This window comes from Hemitrygon akajei, chromosome 3 (assembly GCF_048418815.1).
Source record: "Hemitrygon akajei chromosome 3, sHemAka1.3, whole genome shotgun sequence".
NCBI classification, from domain to species: domain Eukaryota; kingdom Metazoa; phylum Chordata; class Chondrichthyes; order Myliobatiformes; family Dasyatidae; genus Hemitrygon; species Hemitrygon akajei.
In genome coordinates this window covers 162,605,524-162,624,613 of record NC_133126.1, presented here as the reverse complement: position 1 = coordinate 162,624,613, position 19,090 = coordinate 162,605,524, and the positions used below count along the sequence as shown (strand labels likewise).

Below are 19,090 nucleotides of genomic sequence, written 5' to 3'. Positions count from 1 at the left end.
ATTCAGTGTAGCCAAATCACAAAAAGAACGGTGCACACCCTTGTGTTTCTGTTTATAATTTCATGACATCAAGTTGAATTAAAGATTTTTGGATGATCTATGACAAATATCTTGCTCAGTTTTACTTTGGTAGGAATCACAATAATTATAGTTTTCTTAAGATGAGAGATCAGCTACATTTGACAATCATACCCTTCATTTGAACCAATTTACATGTTCAGGGCTTTTATTTACAAACTGTATATGGTTTCCACTTGTAGCTTGTGCTTTTAAAATTACTCTTTGAAAACAGGGCCCCTCATTGATCTCGTTTTCAAAATATTGGTCTTTTGTTATACAATCCAAAGAATATTACGTCAAAATTTAATTATTCATGTCTAAGTATCTGGATTAACAAAAGCACAGTTTCTTGAGTTGGATGTTATTGTTATTGTTATGGAACATGTTATTTGTAATTTTTCAAAGTCTGGATATATAAATGTACCATATAAATGTGTCAAAGGTTTTAAAATCAGAAGACTTGATTTTGCTTAGCATTTTGGTGTATATTGTGCACTTTGAAGATTAAAATGAACTGAAATTTCCTCCTGCTTAAATGATGGAACAAAAAGCACTATAAGAAATTGCTCTTTGCGGCAGTGAATTGACAATCATTTTCAGAACCTAATAAGTTGCTCTAAGCCACCAGAGATTTGAAAGCCTCATGTCACTCATTTGCCCCTTTGTCTGCTCGGAAATGCTTTGAATGATAAATGTGGAAGCTGACATGCAGAAAAAAATTATATGGTCCAGTCAAGTAAAGATAACCGTTCCAAATGTTACCGTAGGGTCTTGTGTAATTTCATTATGTTGGACTAATGATTAATGTGCCTAGTATTATTAATTTATCCCTATTTTGACATCTACATGCAGTCCTCCTGATTTAACTGCTGCTTAACCAAGATGCTCTATTATTTGCATTTATATATCCAACGCTTAACTCCATTGGTTCAGTCACGGCATTTACTGTAGGAATTCTTTAGCCGACTGAATAAATATGGTCTGATCCATTGGCCAGTATTGAAGCTCAGTATATAATTATTTTTCTTTGAATATCCTGCAGACTGAAGCCCTCTGGATTTGTAATTTTAGAATCAGAATTAAGTTTTATTTGAAAGCTTCAAAAGATTATCAATGCTCCACATTCATGATAATCTTTGTTCAAATTGTTTTATTTTTCTCAACATTTGCAATTTTTCAGGGTGTGGATTGTTATAATTTTCTCTCATTGTGGGGATTGCTGCATTCATTGAGATAGAGCACACCCCACTCTAGTTTGCCAATCCATTTTTGTGTGTGTGTGGTGGAGCAGTTGAGTTGTGGAATTGGTTGTTGGCAAAACTATACTTATTGCCTTTACCTCATCCTACATCTGTCCAGATTTTTGGGGGTTCCTCTTTTTGTACCATTGCACTTGAAGATATGCATTGTCAACGTGGAATCCTAATTTCTCCACTTGTCTTCATAAATTAGCAAGAAATAGAAATATTGGTTATAAAAGCTTACTGTGTTGTCACACTTTTAAAAAAAAAAGGGTAAAATATCTACATTTTAAGTGTCGATCTATACTGCTAATTTGTGGAGGAGAGGATTAGACAGATAATTTCACCTGAGAGTTGGAAACCTTTGCAGCAAAGCTGGAGGACACAGAAAACAGAAATGACTTAGAAATAGTACCATCCAAGTTTATTGGATCATTGAAAAGGAGAGACTAGAGACCACGATCCAACTTGTTGAGATGTTGTCATTGCTTCAAAATCAGTTCACTTGATAGCTGAAATGTAATTTGCTTTATAAGAAATCTTCCTCAATTCTCTTTTCAAACCCATGCTGCTGTTGCTGTTTTTTTTTCTGGAAGTTGGGCACACCTTCACTGAATGAGTCAATCTAGAAATGGCTCAATCTTGGGTTGCAAGATTGCAATATATTGGGTTGCAATATAATTACCAACTGTGGACTCATGGATAGAAGTGCAATTTTAAACAGTTATTTGAAAATCCTTCTGTAAAACTGGAAGAAATTCCAACTTATTCTTCACTGAAAATAAACACTCCTGAATTATTATTACATTGTGCAAAATGGGAGCTACACTTTTTTAAAAAATAGCTTGCAAAAGCAGTTTTTAAATTAGTAAACTTAACATGACATGTTACACTTCTAGTAATGGCAGCTGAAGAGTTGGAATAGTTCAAGATATAACCATTTCTCATGATTCAATTTTTTGGATGATTATGTTGCTAATTGTATTCTCGGAAGTGGCACTAATGCTCGCTGAAAGCTGTCATCTAGTAGATGGCATAATTTCATTGAAATGCTGATGCAAAATGCTATAAATATTAATAATAATGGTCAAGTTGATTAATTGAAGTCCCCAGAATTGATCACAAGGTGGTAGCAGGGCTGTTCGTAACCAAGTTACTTCTGCCATGAATTCTAATAGTACTCTGTTCAGTGACATGAATTGCCACCAGCCATATAATGTGAGAATACAGTGTCTTTCTTTAAAACTGCCATTTAGGTGGGGAATGTGGAACATTCAGTTCTGTGTTGGGAATAAATTGTGTGCTCTCATTCTTGGATTTTTAAAAAAATAAAATCATTTTGTAACATTTTAAATCAGTCTTGGGTCTCTTTGAGAGCACGTATTATAATACAGCTGTGTTAAAGGAAATCTAAAACCCCGAGGAGGGGGAAAGCTATCTTGCACTTATGGCTTTTGATATATAATATGCAAACTATTTAATCTCACTCCTGGTGAGAGGATATGTAACTGCCTGCAGATGCCAAAATCTGGACCTCAGCAGCTCAACGGCATTATTGGAAGCAAGGGGCCATTTGATGATTTTGGTTGAAATTCTGCATTAGGGCAACGTCTAGTGGGAAATAACCAGTATAAAGACGAGGGGTAAGGGGTGTTTAGGATGTTTTGCTTTGTTTTGGGGGTATGGTTAATGTACATATTCTTGTGGATATGGTTGTTGTAGCAAGTGGATCTAAATAGATTCCTGGCCATTGAAGATGTCGAACAGTGACTAAAGCACTTCTGAAAGATGAATTTTAAGAGGAGTTGTAAGGAAGGCGAGGGAATGGGTTTTTAAGATGGAAGGCTTTCTGGCACAGATGGCTGAAAACATTCCTGCTCGCGTTAAGTTCAGTGGAGTTTGTGAAGTGGATTTCAGAAGTTTCATTACAAGCAATTAGAAGTAGGGCTTTTCAAATCACCACCTCCTGTCTGTTTTTAAAAAAAATTAAATGTACAAGTTGAAAGAAACAGCCATCTATTTAATAAGATTCTTATCTAACTCGTGCCTCCACAGAAATATTTTGTGATGTCTGGTTGTAATTCAGCATTCCATTTTCCTTAAGTTGCTGGTGGTCAAAGTCTTTGCCTGGTGGCCATTCTAAATGACTTTACACAGTTCTCACACCCAGCCCCTCTGAATTTGCAAGCTACTGTCCTAAACTTAATTTAAATCCTATTGAAGCAAGCATTGATTTGGAAGGCAGTCTTTTCTCAATTATAGTTGGGTTTAATATCATGGACAAACAAGATGAAATTTGTTGTTTTGTGGCTGCATTACAGTGCAAAAATAAAAATACTGTAAATTAAATATATCCAAAAAATAGTGGGTTACTCGTTCAGAGATCTGAGGATGGTGGGGGGGGGGGGGGGGTAAAACTTGTTCCTAAAATGTTGAGTGTCTTCAGACTCCTGGACCACCACCTTGATGGTAGCAATGGCCTAAGTGGTGGATGCTGCCTGTTTGAGACAATGCCTTCTGAAGATACTGTCGATACTGGTGAGAAAGTGCCCGTGATGCAGCTGGCTGTATTTGCAACCCTATGCAGCTTTGCAGTGACCCCTCCATACCAGACAGTGATGCAACCAATTAGAATGTTCTCCACAGTGCATCTGAAGGAATTTGCGAGAGGCACTGGTGATGACCCAAATCCCCTCAAACTCCTAATGAAATATAATCATTCTTGTACCTTTGTAATTGCGTCAATATATTGGGCCCAGGATAGATCTTCAGAGATGTTGACACCCAGGAACTTGAAACTGCTCAGTATTTCCACTGTTGACCCCTTGATTGAGCACTGGTGTGTGTGTTCCCTTGACTTCCCCTTCCTGAAATCCACAATCAGTCTTATTGTCATTGAGTGCAAGGTTGTTGTTTTGACGCCATTCAACCAGCTGATCTGTCTCACTTCTGTATGCTTCCTCATTATCATATGCCATTATTGCAACAAAAGTTGTGTCATCGGCAAGTTCATAGACGGGACTTGAGTTGTGCCTAGCTACACAATCATGGGTGTGAAGAGAATAGAGCAGTGGGCTAAGCATACATCCTTTAGGTGGACTGGTGTTGATCATCAATGGAGAGCAGATGTTAGTTCTTATCTACACAGACTGTGTACTTCACTTTGCAAATAGATTCTTGACTTCGTCAGTGACAGACAGGGCAAAGTTTTGAAGCTTGTTGATTGGTACTGAGGGTACGTTAGCATTGATCACTGAGCTGTAATCAATAAACAGCAGCCTGATGTCGGTATTGCTATTGTTTGGGTGCTCCAAGGCCAAGTAGAGAGCCAGTGAGCTTGCTTCTGCTTTAGACCTATTGTGGCAGTAGGCAAATTACGGCACATCCTGGTCCCTGCATACACAAGTTAATTCTGGCCATGGGTGCAACTTTTCTACCCCTAAAACTTTTAAAGTGCTCCATTGCCACAATTGTTTTTGTCTGGTTCTCAGCATTTGAAGATTGTCCATTTTTCAGTTCCTCTCTTCTGCATTCTCATTTACCTTTCTGATAAACGCCATGTTGTCTTTCTCTTCAGTAAATACATTGCGCTAGATCTTTCAATTTGAGATGATGTAATTACGGACGCTGTGCTAGTCATTTAATAAACTGCTAGCCATTTGCGTTATGAAAGTAATACACTTACAAATTTCATAAATCATTACCAAAAAGTTTGCAATTGTGGAATAAAATATGGACTCTATGAATTTGTGTGAGGAATAAAGATCAATTAATATTTTTTTTACTTAATGCATGCACAGATGTTATAGCTTTGCCTTACAGAAAAAGTGAGATGGTTATTTTTCTAGGGATGCAACAATCCATGTGGGGAATTGCCTGTTGTTTATATTTGAAATTTAAATTAATTTTGTTAACAAATTACATATAATGTCATCATGTATTACCTTGAGATTCATTTTCTTACAAGCATTCATTATAAAGAAACAATGGAATCATTGAAAAACTGCACACATCAAAGATACACAAACAACCAATGTGCAAAAGATGAAGAGATTTTAAAAAAAAAATCAAAATAAATAAGCAACAAATATTGAGAACATGATTAAGTGAGTCCATAGTTCAGTATTGGGGTGAGTGAAGTTATCCCTCTTGTTCAAGAGCCTGATGGTTGAGTGGAAATAATTTCCTGAACTCGATGGTGTTGAGTTGAGAAGTTGTGCCATCATTCAGTCAGATTTTCAATCTCCTATATACTGATTCGACTCCACCTAGCATATAACATGGCTAATGTTTCTGTGTAGAACGTTTGCCAATTTGATTTATTTCTTAATAGCAACAGCAGTGAGGATACTGCTGGAGAAGAGTTGTCTATTTAATTTTGATCTCTGAAGTCTATGTTAAGATAACTAAATGCCAATTCACATTTAGAGGATGCATATTCTTTGGTCCATCTCTTATCCAGATAAGGAGAGACTTTGGAAGTGCTAATTTAAAAGATTGTCAACTCTAGAAGTATTTGCATGAGTTGTCCACACTATTGCTCACAGGACATTTTGTAGGCAGATTTGAAGATTTCATACCAGATAATTGGTTTAAAGTTAAAAGTTTATGGAGGCACAAAGCAAAGAATATTCTTGAATAAATATGCCCTCAAATTGAAAACCAACAAATATTTTGTGTGGGTATACATTTCTCACTGGAACATGAAATTACAATGCATTAATGTTCCTTTAACACTGTTGATAACTATAGGTGCTTAATAGACTTTTTAAGATTTTTACGCTGTTGGGCCATGTACAGTTCCTTCTCAAATGGCAAAAGCACTTTCTTACTTGAAGGATTTGTATCATATTTGATTTGTTTACACAGGATACTTGTTCACTGATACTTTCATTCACTACCTCATAGCTATAGCTGACCCTTTCCTGTTTGATGCAAGTTAGTGTAAATTTGAGCTAGCATTGTTTCATTGCGATGGTATTGGGTTTTTCTGCCTGCAAAGTCCTAACTCCAAAGATTTTACGCCCAATCCCATATAGTTAATCACAATAGGGAGGTTATACTGTATTCAGCTACTCTTCAAAAACAAACTTGCTTCCCTGTCAAGTCTCTGTGACGAGGTCTAACTGCTGGCTACCCACTGCTCGAATGGTGGGTCCCACCCCCACCACCACCACAAGGAGGAGATATTTCCACTAATGAAGTAAAAACCATTTATTGTTAATAATACATATTTAAATTTAGACTTATATTTGTTTACACACATCTAGCACACAGAGTATTTCTGGTTTCTGAATTACAAAAGATTTATAAACTACAAATGATTTCCAAACACAGGTACAATTCTTAAGAACTAAAATAACATACCAATGAATTGCAGGCGAATGAATCATCTGTCACAGAAACAGAAGGTCGAGGAATAAATTCTCACTCTATTTTCTGTCATTCTGTCTTCCTCCTGTACATACCTAACAATCGCCAATGCTCTCCAATATCACTTTACAAGCCATATCTTGTTCCTCCATAAACTTTTAACTTTAAACCAATTATTTGGTATGAAATCTTCAAATCTGCCCACATTACGTCCAAATTCACTGTGAGCTATAATGTGGACAACTCATGCAAACCATATATCTCGAGCAGCCAGCCCCTGCTGTAGGTGAGCATCCCGTGCTCTGTAACCAGTGCTGTTGCTAAATTGTGCTTTTAACTCCAAACTGATTGCTGTTTGCAATTTACCCATATTAAGAACTGAATACTGGTTCTTGTTTACAACAAGATACTGGGCAAGGTATATTTGTTAGAAGATTAACTTTGTCGCGAGCACCTGTGACCCTTTGGAAAGGTCATGCTGCTGTGCTGGAAAGCTGAGGATAGAATTGAATATCCTGAGAAGTGAATATCCATCACGTCACAACACGATTTAATCTCCATTAATTACCTCTTCAAATTGCTTCAGCACTCAGATTTCAATAAGTGGGCATTTTTAAAACAAAATACTCTTTTTTTTAACAGACACAAATCAATTAGATAAGCAACCTGGTTCAGAAGAGAAGAACAGTAAGTTTGAGTGGCAGATTGGATGAAGGGCATGCTTGTATCCCTAGCTTTGCATCTCATTTATATACAAAGCTACATTGGGACTGAAAGTGAAAGTCAGAAAGGGCAGCTTTTGCAACTGATGTGTTCTAAATAATGAGGCCAAGATTAGAGAAAGGCAGTAATTGGACCAAGGATAGAACAATATGGTATTCTACAAGCAATTTGACTCGTATTCTGCCAATCTAGTTGCCAATGTATACAAAGTGTTCTTCACCTGTGTATTGTCTATTCCCTTCATTTTTATGTGGCTGTCTAAAAGCCTCTTCAACTCCAAACCTCCTGCTTCTGCTACTATCCCTGGTAATCTATTCCAGGCACCAATCACTCTCTGTCCCTACTTCTGAAAAAGGAAATTTTCCCTTCATGTTACTTTTAAACTTCTCCTTGCCCCCAGTACTAAAGCACGCCCTCTATGCTTGACATCTCTACTCAGGAGAAAAGATTCTGACTCTTCCAAATGTATGCCCCTGATGATTTTAAAAGGCTCTATGAGGTCTCCCCTCTGAGGAGAGCAACCTAAGTTTGTCCACCTTTCCTTGTAGCTGATACCCTCTAATCCAGGAAGCATCCTAGTAAACCTCTTCTGCACCTCCTCCACAGTTACCACAGTCATTTTATAATGGGCCAACTAGAACTGAACACAATACTCAAATTGTAGTCTGACAAGATTTTACATAGCTGCAGCATGACTTACTTGCCCTTATACTCAATACATTACCATCTTTGTTCCTAGTAGAATATGTCGATCTTGAATGCTGATCAGCAGGCCTTTAACAACTCCTGCATATCAGATGTGAAGCTGATTGATGGCAGTTTATTTCTTCAATAGTTCAGTGGTGACTTGCAAATTCAAATCCTATTAAAGCAGCTTTAGAATTAGAGTTTTCTAAAATGCATTAAATTATTAATGCATCGATGATGCTGTCACACCTTTTTTCAAAGGCATCTGTTTCACTGACTGTTGCAGAGAAAAATAAAACAGGTCAGTTTATTCAAACGAGGGCAAAGGTAAAGCTTGCAAGAAATGCCTCAGTCATATCTGTTTGCTGGAGCTAAGGCAGATAATGTTGTCACCCAGCTGAGCCGTGCATCAATCTGCCAGTCGTAATCGCAGACTCACAACTCATCAATGTCCCAGACTACTCGAGACCTCCAGATGTGATTATCTCAATGCCAGGATAGTGACTGAAATTGGATGTTCAGTAATTCATTGTCGGGTGGGAATAATCCCAGGAATCCGCAGGACTGACTGGGAACTTTGCAGTCTCAAAGCTTCAGGCTGACATAGATGGAAAATATCTTTGTTCATTACCATCTTTTAATGATAAATGAGGATATCTTTCTGTTTGGTTTCAATGGTTCAATTTAATATCAGGTAATGTATACAGTATGCAACCAGAAACTCTTACTATTCACATACATCCACGAAACAGAAGAAAACCCCCAAAGAATAATAGAGAAATGTAGAACCCCAAAGCCCCCCCTTCCCCTTCCATGTACAAACAGCAGCAGTGTCAACGCTCCCCTCACTTATTCCAGCAGAAAGTATCAGCCTCCTCCACCACAAGCAAGCAATCGCAAAGCCCCCAAAGAGATCATGATACCATGATTTATAGTGCATCAAGAATCACTGTTCATCCCAACAGTTTGACATCCCTCTCCCTCCCTCCTGCCACAGTGAGAGGGGAGGCCAGCGGCTCTCTGTATGTGTTACAGTCTGCAGTGTCGCTTTGGAGTTCCCCGACTCAAGAATTGACAACAAACTCTCTCTCACTGTTGAGAGAGAGAAAGGGCGATTGCTCGAGTGCAGAGGCCTCTTGACAGCCGCATCCCGAAGGCGCACGTCTTTCAAGCCACTCCAGGAGATGTTGAAAAAGCTGGGCCACTTGGCAAGCTCTGAGAGTGGGAATCCGCTGCTGTGAAGAACCACAGTTGGAGTGCAGTTCTAGATCACAGACTGACAGGACCTTAGCCACCTTGAAAAGGAAAGAGACAGTAAAAAGAAGAATCTACATGGGTTTACAGATAAACTCAAAGAAGTTGCCTTCTGATGCTATCTGTAGCTCCTCCTCCTGAGATTTGTTCTGAGATTATTTGTCCTCCATAATTTAGTACCGTCCTACCAGATCTGATTTTATCCATACTGGTATTCATCTTAAAACATGTTAAGATGTGGTCACTGTTCCAAAATGTTCACCCACTGTCGTCTGTCACCTGATCTGGCTCATTTCCCAAAGTTTTCTTTCTAGTTGGACTCTCCACATATTGTTCCTAGAATCCTCCTTGGATGCACTGGAGAAATCCTATCCCATCTAAGCCTCTTTTAAGTAAGTTCCAATTAATATTGGAGAAGTTAAAGTCCCCGCTATGACACCCTGTTGTTTCTGCACCTTTCCGTACTCTGTTTATGTACCTGGCCTATCACATCTCAGTGGCTGTTGGTGGTGGGGAGTGGGGTCCTAGACTATTCCATCAGCATAATTTCCCCTTCCTTGTCTTTGAGCTCCTCCCAAAGTCCCTCCACTGTGTCCTCTCTGAGTACTGCTGTGACATACTCCCTTAGCAATAATGCAACCCCTCCACCTCTTTTACACTGCCCACCCCCCATGCCCGTCAAATCTAAAACAACAAAACCCAGCAATGCTGAGCTGAGCTGCTAGTCTTGTCCCTCGCACAACCAGGTCTCTGTAATGGCAACACCGTAGTTGCATGTGTTGTTCCAGGTTCCAAGTTCATCCTCCTCACCCGTAATTCTCCTAGTGTGGAAGCTTTTCTCGTGATTCTGTTTGAGAAAGGTCGCTGATTTTTTTCCTCTCTTCCTCAACTTTATTTTCCCTAAATGAGCCGAGGGTTTGTTTAGGGGCCATTGTGTTTGTAATGTCTTCCCAGTCTGCTTATCATTCGCTACCGCATGTCAGGGTTGCAAATTGGCTTCATACACTGCATGACTAGAGCAGCCATAAATGCTCAAAAGTTTACTTCAATGTTAAAGTATTAACAGTTTTTTTTTTGGTTTGTGTAACCCATTGAGAACAAAGAGTTTTTGTTTGAATCAAGCCTATTCTTACTGACTCCTGATATTAAAATTTGACTTTTCTCAAGTTAAAGTAATATTAGTATTAGAGCTGTACCTGAATTAAAAACAGTTGAAATACTGTGTGCAATGTCAATACACTCCATAGTAAAACTGAAAATGGGCAGTGCCGATACAACAAGGTATTATCAAAAATGGGCTCTCTATAACTTTGTATGTTTGGACTTTTCTAAATAGAGCTGAAAAGGCCATCTGATGGGATCATCTGATGACCTGAAGTTAACTCACCAATTATTGCAAACAATTGAGTATTTATCAACTGAAATGCATACATTTCAAATGTTAGCAAACGGAATTTTAAAAAAATTAGAAAAAGGAAAAGTGGGAAGAATTTGGAACTATCTGATGCCAAGTGCATTTATTACTGGTAAAGGGTTGCTCAGGAAAATGAAATGTGAAGTTTTTTCAAGTCAGAATTTTGTAGCAAAATAAATTGGCAGTGATACAAAAGACACAAGCTGAAGCCTGAAAGCACATGCCATCAAGCTCCAGGGTAGCTTCTGTCCCGCTGTTATCAGAGTCTTGAATGGACCTCTTATATGAGAAAATGTACTCTTGACCTCACAATCTGCTTCGTTATGATCTACCGCTTCATGATTATCTGCTCTGCATTCTTTGGAGCTTTTACACTATATTCTACAATGTTAAGGTTTTACCTTGTTTTTCCACAATGCATCATGTCGTGATTTGACACTTTTGAAAAGTATGCAAGACAAGCTTTTCACTGGATCTTGTTATATTTGACAATAATAAAGCAGTACGAGTGAGTTGGTGAGGAATTTTGGTACTGCTTCGTGTGTCTATGCCTATGGTCAGTGGTTTTAATAGGTATTTTTAAAATGCCACTTCTTTGTTGATAAGTATAACTTAAACATCACCATCGTAGAGCATCTCATTTGTAGCAAATGATGTATTTGTATAATATACAATAACTTACAGCAGTACTCATTTACTCACATTAATATCTGCCCTTTGGCAGTTGGTGTGTCATAACGATTACAGCAACTGAGGGAAGAATTCTTGACCTTTTTAAAATATCTTCTTGAATGTTGCCAGAGGCAAATTGTCTCTACCATTTTAGAAGGGAAAGCTTTGGCAAGCATTGTCATTTGATTTTTTTTTGTGTGTCCATGGTTTCAGAATAAGTGAATGCTCATCATGATGTTAAAACGTACATATTTTGTTTTGACAGCTTGTGTTGTTTACTGGCAAACTGAATACTATTGCTGGAATAGTGACCGTCATTTTTCTGTTGGTCTATGCTGCTGTGGATCTAGCCTGCCTGGCACTGGAATGGGCCTCAGCACCAAATTTCAGGTAGGAAAGAGATTTTAGAAGCTCATTAAAGAATAAATGTATGCAGCATTGTCACAGCATGTATTGCGATTTCTATGTTCTCAACTTAAAATTACTTTGCAAGAAATAAGAGTCTGAGAAACAGGTTTTAAAATAGGTTCGGCACGGACTAGAAGTGCCGAGATGGCCTGTTTCCGTGCTGTAATTGTTATATGGTTAAATGCTTTAATATAATTCTATAAACTTGAAAGAAATGAAAGTGAAGTTTAAAATATGCTATTTGGGAGGTTACTGGACTTCCATGGAAAGAGAAATTTATGCCAGTAACCTTCTGTGTGACTTATATTTGTCTGGGAGGTACATAGATGATAGGATTTGCAAAATGAGAGAGCTGTAATTCTGAGTCAAGCTATGTATTATTGTTGCATGCTCAACCACCATAATAATATCAGATGTTAAACTGTTTCTTGTTCCAGATATAATATATATTCATTTTGAAAAGGTTTATAAATAATTCCACAACCTTAGATATGGTCGCATATCATGTAGTTTAAAGTATTTCATGATTAAGTAATGCTTTTGAACGAGGTTATGTAAATTTTACTCTTATAGAATCGTAGAGTAATACTGCATTGAAACAGGCCGATTGGCCCATGTGGCCTATGCTAACCACAGCATCCTCCCTGCTAATCCCAGTTGCCAAAGTTTTGGCCATAACCCTCTATGTACCTCTCCAAATGCCTCTTAAATGTTGGAAATGTACCCACTTTGACCATTTTCTGTGGCAGCTCATTTCAGGTACTCCCTACCCTCTGTGTAAAGAAGTTACCTCTCAGGTTTCCGTAAAATCTTTCTCCTCTTGTATCTGTGCCCTCTAGTTTTGGACACCTTATCCCTGCGGAAAAGACTGTGACTGCCCACCTTATATATACCCTTCGTGATCGTAGAAACTTCTATTAGGTCATCTTTCATTCCCTTACACTCCAAGGAACGATGATCCATCGTGGCCAACCTGTTCTTATAGTTCAGGCCCTTTAGTCCAGTCAGCACTCTGAATAAAATGCATGGATGGCTTTGAAATAGTCAGTCAATCCTTGTCAGTAGCAAACCTAAGTTAGAGGGCTTTCTGTTGATTAAATTAGAGGTCAATTATCAGTTGGCTGTAGTGCTTTCACCTATTTCCATTGCTCCTTAAGTTAAATTTCTTTTTCTTCAACCTGAAATTACAAGCTCTGCCCAGATTCTGTCCTTTCTCCTTCAATAATATCCTTGTGTCATTCATCTGACTCGCATACCAGTTTCTTTGACTCTTTTCCATTGAAGTCTTGACTGCTTAACTTTTTAAGTCAAGTCACTTTTTATTGTCATTTCGACCATAACTGCTGGTACAGTACACAGTAAAAATGAGACAAAGTTTTTCAGGACCATGGTGTTACATGAGACAGTACAAAAACTACACTAGACTATAGACCTACCCAGGACTGCATAAAGTGCACAAAACAGTGCAGGCATTACAATAAATAATAAACAAGACAATAGGCACAGTAGAGGGCAGTAAGTTGGTGTCAGCCCAGACTCTGTGTATCGATGAGTCTGATGGCTTGGGGGAAGAAACTGTTACATAGTCTGGTCGTGAGAGCCTGAATGCTTCGGTGCCTTTTGCCAGATAGCAGGAGGGAGAAGAGATTGTATGAGGGGTGCATGGGGTCCTTCATAATGCTGTTTGCTTTGTGGATGCAGCACATGGTGTAAATGTCTGTAATGGCGAGAAGAGAGACCCCGATGATCTTCTCAGCTGACCTCACAATCTGCTGCAGGGTCTTATGATCCGAGATGGTGCAATTTCCGAACCAGGCAGTGATGCAGCTGCTCAGGATGCTCTCAAAACAACCTCTGTAGAATGTGATGAGGATGGGGGGTGGGAGATGGGCTTTTCTCAGCCTTCGCAGAAAGTAGAGATGCTGCTCTTTGATGGGCTTTCTTTGCTATGGAGCTGGTGTTGAGGGACCAGGTGAGATTCTCCGCCAGGTGAACACCAAGAAATTTGGTGCTCTTAACGATCTCTACCGAGGAGCCGTCGATGTTCAGCGGGGAGTGGTTGCTCCGTGCTCTCCTGAAGTCAACAACCATCTCTTTTGCTTTGTTCACATTCAGAGACAGGTTGTTGGCTCTGCACTAGTCTGTTAGCCGCTGCACCTCCTCTCTGTAAGCTGACTCCTCGTTCTTAAATCTGCTCGTTCAAGTTCAGCTTTTGTCATTCAACCACACACACGTATACCGCCAATTGAAACAGGTTTCTCCAGACCAAGGTGCACAATGCAGTACATATAGCTCACACACATAATGCATCAATTATATTAGCACAAAAAAATTAGTATAAGGTGCACATATGGAACAAGTTTAAAAAGTAAACAGTATAAAGCTACTGATACTTCGTGCATGATGAGACCTGGATGGTGGCAGGGAATTCACTATCTCTTGGCCCGGAGGAAGAGCTGTTTCCCATTTTAACAGTTCTTGTCCTAATACTACAATACCTCCTGCCTGATGGTAGGAGGTCAGAGAGATTGTTGGACAGATGGGAGGGCTCATTGACAATGCTAAGAGGCTGCATCCTCAGCGCTCTTGATAAATATCTCCAACGAATAGAAGATGATCCTCTCAGCCGTCCTCACAATCCTTCGTAGGGTCTTGCGGCCAGATACCTTGCAATTCCCATACCAGCCAGTGATTCAGCTGCTGAGCACACTCTCAATGGTGCTCCTGTAAAAATTGGTTAAAACGGAGGTGGGGGAGCCTCACTCACCTCAATCTCACGTCGGGAAATGGAGACGACGCTGTGCTTTCTTGACCAAAGAGGTGGTGTTGAGGAACCAGGTGAGAATGCCTATTATGTGCACTCCCAGAAACCTGGTGCTCCTAATTCTGCCCATGGAGAAGCCATGTAGGTGCAGTGAGGAGTGGTCAGCCTAAAGTCCACAATTTCCTCTTTGCTCTCGTCAAGTCGTTGTTCTTGGACCATTCTACCAGTCTCTCTACCTCCCCTCATCACTGTCTCATTGTTGATGAGGCCAGCCACTGTTGTGTCATCTGCAATGATCCGGTTTGCGCTGGATCTAACAGCAGAGCCACGTGTCTGCAGTGCGAACAGCAGTGAGCAGAGTGTGCAGCCCCGGGGAGCGCCAGTGCTCAGCGAGATGGAGCTGGAGATGTTTCTTTCTACACGGACTAACTCTGGCCTTCCTGTCAAGCAGTCCGGGATGCATTTACAGGGAGGAGGCCTGAGACCCAACGAGGACACTTTACCCTCCAGCAACAGAGAAATGATTGAACACCGAGCTAAGGTCAATAAACAGCATCCTGGCATATGAGACTCCTTTTTCCAGCTGGGGCAGGACGGAGTGGAGTGCAGAGGCTATAGCATCATCAGTTGCATTGACTTCATTTTTACGAGGATGTCTTGCTGCCACAGTTGCCTTGATGTCAAAGCCAGGAACCTTCACCTCCACTTGTTTTTGGAATCCATGTTATTTGGTTGGTTTTGGACAGAGCCTGCAGTGAGGTTTACTGCCAAGTGGTGAAGGTGAAATCTAAACTTGAGCAAAGGTTTCCGTTGACTCCACGATGGTGTGTTGGAGGCTTTAGTGCAATTTTATAAAACTGTCAACGATGCTTTCGAAGAGCAAGATGAGAGCAGACTGGGCAGTAAATAGCACAGTTGGATTTTTCAGTTTAGTGCCCTTGACATAACTGGGTTGTTCTTCCACAGCACAGGGTAGATGCTGGTGTTGTAAGTCGATCAGAGCAGTTAGCCTTGAGGCATTACTAGTTCAGGAGCAACTTTTCAGCACTGCAGCCAGGATGTATATTGGTCCCATGATTGTTGCTGTATCCAGGGCTATCAACCATTGCTTGATACTGTGTAGAATGAATCAAATTGACTAAAACTGACTGCTGAGATGTTGGGAGCATCAAAGCAAAATAGATCATCTGCTTAGCACTGCTAAGTGAATGTGGCTATAATTGCTTCAGCAGTTGCCACTCAGCCATAGGGCATGGCATCCTGGAGGCTGCTGCTTTCAATCGGATGTTTAATTAACTACCATTTTTCATAATGGAATATAGCAAGAGGTGCCACAGTGATGAAATTGCGCACACTGAAGTGTTGTATTGCATTCTGCACACTTCCTTCAACCAGGATTGTTTTCTTGCATTAGTGAAAAGGAACTGGTGAAGTGCATGAGGTTACGGATTGTAATGTATGGTCTGGCTGGTAGCTCCAGCTGCAATGTGGAGGTGATTAGTTTTGATCTGTTTAAAATTTAACTCATTTACATGATGGTAGTGCCTCAGCATATGAAGCTGGATCTCTTCCGTGTGTGCACAGGTCTCAGGTCTCCATAAGGGGTGCAGCATGATAGTTATTTTAACAGTACAATTAAAGGCAGACGCATCTGCCACAGATAGATTGGTGCGGATGAGGTTCGATCGATTTGTGTATCAAGTCGCACACTAGTTTCAATTTGGCAGCACTGTCCTCCAGGTTTTGTTCAGACCAATACTGATGGTGCTAACAAGCTGAATTTGGTGATCGTTCTCTCCCTGCTACCTTGTCTTAACACAGAACAGAACAACAATGGACAGGCCTTTGTTGTGCTGACCTCTTAACTCGCTGTACAATCAGAGTTGGACTGCGACCAATCACTGAGCGGGAGTGTTTGACCTGAGCTAGCTTTTCAATCAGGTTCCCACTCGAGATTTAAAAAAAGCAGAACTTCGCAGCAGCTTTTCGGAGTTGGACTGTGACCAATCACTAAGCGGGATTCATCAGAAAAGGTGAATAAAAATAACTCAAGCGCAAGTGGAGAGGCCATTGCTGTGAATGGCTTTGGGCCAGGTAAGTATCTGGTAAGCTTCTCTTTTATTAATTCTTCATTCCTCGGCCGATAGGGCATAGTAGTGAAGCGAGAATGGCTCCATTAGCAGTGTTTTGTACTGGGTGTGAGATTTTGGAATTCTGGGAGACCTCCAGTCTAACGGACAAACACATCTGCTTCAGCTTTTCGGAGAACGTGTTAAGGAACTGGAACTGCAGCTCGATGACCTTCAGCTCATATGGGAGAATGAGGGTATGATAGACCGGAGCTACAGGGAGGTAGTCACCCCTAGGTTGCAGGAGGCAGGTGACTGGGTGACTGTAAGGAATAGGAAGGGAAAAGCACAGCCAGTGCAGAGTCCCCCTGTGGCCGTTCTCCTTAATTATAAATATACCACTTTAGATACTGTTAACAGCCTACCGGGGGAAGCCACAGTGACTGGGTCTCTGGCACTGAGTCTAGTGCTGTGACTCTCAGAGGAGAAGGGAGGTGAAAAGAACTGCAGTGGTGATAGGAGATTCTATAGTCAGAGGAACAGAGACAAGATTCTGTGGGCACAGTTGAGACCCCAGGATGGTATGTTGCCTCCCAGGTGCCAGGGTCAAAAATGTCTTGGATCAGGTCCACGGAATTCGAAAGAGGGGCGGTGAGCAGCCAGAAGTCTTGGTACATATTGACAGGCAGTGGCACGTGTTGGAAAAGTGAGGAGGTCCTTAAGAGAGATTTTTGGGAGCTAGGTAGAAAGCTGAAAAGCAGGACCTCCAAAGTAGTAATCTCTGGATTGCTGCCTGTGACATGCACCAGTGAGGGTTAAGAATAAGTTGATTTGGCAGATAAATGTGTGGCTGAGGAACTGGTACAGGTGGCAGAAGTTCAGATTTCTGGATCATCAGGATCTCTTCTGGGGAAGGTAAGACCTATAAGAAAGAGACAGGTTACACCTGAACCTGACGGGGACTAATATCTAGCTTTGTTAAAGCTGTTGGGGAGAGTTTAAACTAATTTGGTAGGGTGAAGGCAACTGGAGTGTTAGGGCTGAGGAGCTGTAAAGATAAAAAGTCTTTTACAACAGGAAATAGAAAATGCATGTCAAAAGGGCAACGTTATGAGAGTCATGGGGGATTTCAATATGCAGGTAGATTAGGAAAATCAGGTTGGTGCTGGATCCCAAGAGGGGGATTTTCTAGAATGCTAAGAGATGGCTTTTTAAAGCACCTCATGGTTGACTAGGTGGTCAACTATTCTGGATTGGGTTTTGTGCGATGAACTAGAATTGATTAGTGACTGTAGGATAAAGGTACCCTTAGGGGCCAGTGATCATAATATGATATAATTCACCCTGAAATTTGAGGAGGAGGAGAAGCTAAAGTCAGATGTATCAGTATTACAGTGGAGTGAAGGGAATTACAGAGGCATGAGAGAGGAGATGGCCAAAATCAATTGGAAAAGAACACTGATGATGGTAGAGCAGCAATGAATTGCGGGAATTTCTGCAAGCAGTTCGGAAGGTGCTGGATGTATACATCCCAAAAAGGAAGAAGTATTCTCAAGGCAGGATGACCCAGCCGTGGCTAATGAGAGAAGTTGAGGCTAATATAAAAGTCAAAGAGAGGGCATATAATAGAGCAAAAATTAATGGGAAGTTAGTGGATTGGGAAGCCTGCAAAAGTCAACAGAAGACAACTAACATAGTAATGAATAAGGAAGAATGGAAACCAAAAGTTTCTTCAGATATATAAAAATGTAAAAGAGAAGTGAGAGTAGATATCAGATCGACAGAGAACGATGCTGAAGACTTAGTAATGGGGAACAAGGAAATGGTGGATGAACTAAATAAGTATTTTGCATCAGTCTTTAGTGTGGAAGATTCTAGCAGTATGCCAGAAGTTTGGGAGTGTCAGTGCAGAAGTGTACGAAGTTACCATTACAAGGGAGAAGGTTCTTGGGAAACTGAATGGTCTGAAGTTAGGTAAGTCACCTAGACCAGATGGTACATAGCCCATGGTTCTGAAAGAGGTGGCTGAAGAGATTGTGGAGGTATTAGTAATGATCTTTCAGGAATTAATTGAATCTGGCATGGTTCTGGAGGAATGGAAAATCGCAATGTCACTCCACTCTTCAAGAAGGGAAAGAGGCAGGAGAAAGAAGACTATTGACCAGTCAGTTTGACCTTAGTGGTTGGGAATATGTTGGAGTTGATTGTTAAGGAGATGGTTTTGGGGTATTTGGAGACACAAGATAAAATGGACCTTAGTCAGCATGGTTTCCTTAAAGGAAAGTCCTACCTAACAAATCTGTTGAAATTCTTTAAAGAAATAACAAGCAAAGGACAAAGTCGAATTGGTGGATGTCATGCACTTGAATTTTCTGAAGGCTTTTGACAAGGTGCCACACATGAGGCTGCTTAACAAGTTAAGAGT

The 19,090-nt window shown here is 40.4% G+C and overlaps 1 protein-coding gene across 1 annotated transcript in view; it reads left to right on the top strand.

Moving 5' to 3' along the window:
• The window catches only part of LOC140725572 (solute carrier family 12 member 9), a 112,164-nt gene that overhangs the window by 46,026 nt on the left and 47,048 nt on the right, over nt 1–19,090 (top strand). The window contains exon 9 of the mRNA XM_073041191.1: nt 11,690–11,814. Within this exon, the coding sequence (XP_072897292.1) occupies nt 11,690–11,814 (125 nt within the window). The remainder of the gene's footprint in view (nt 1–11,689; nt 11,815–19,090) is intronic.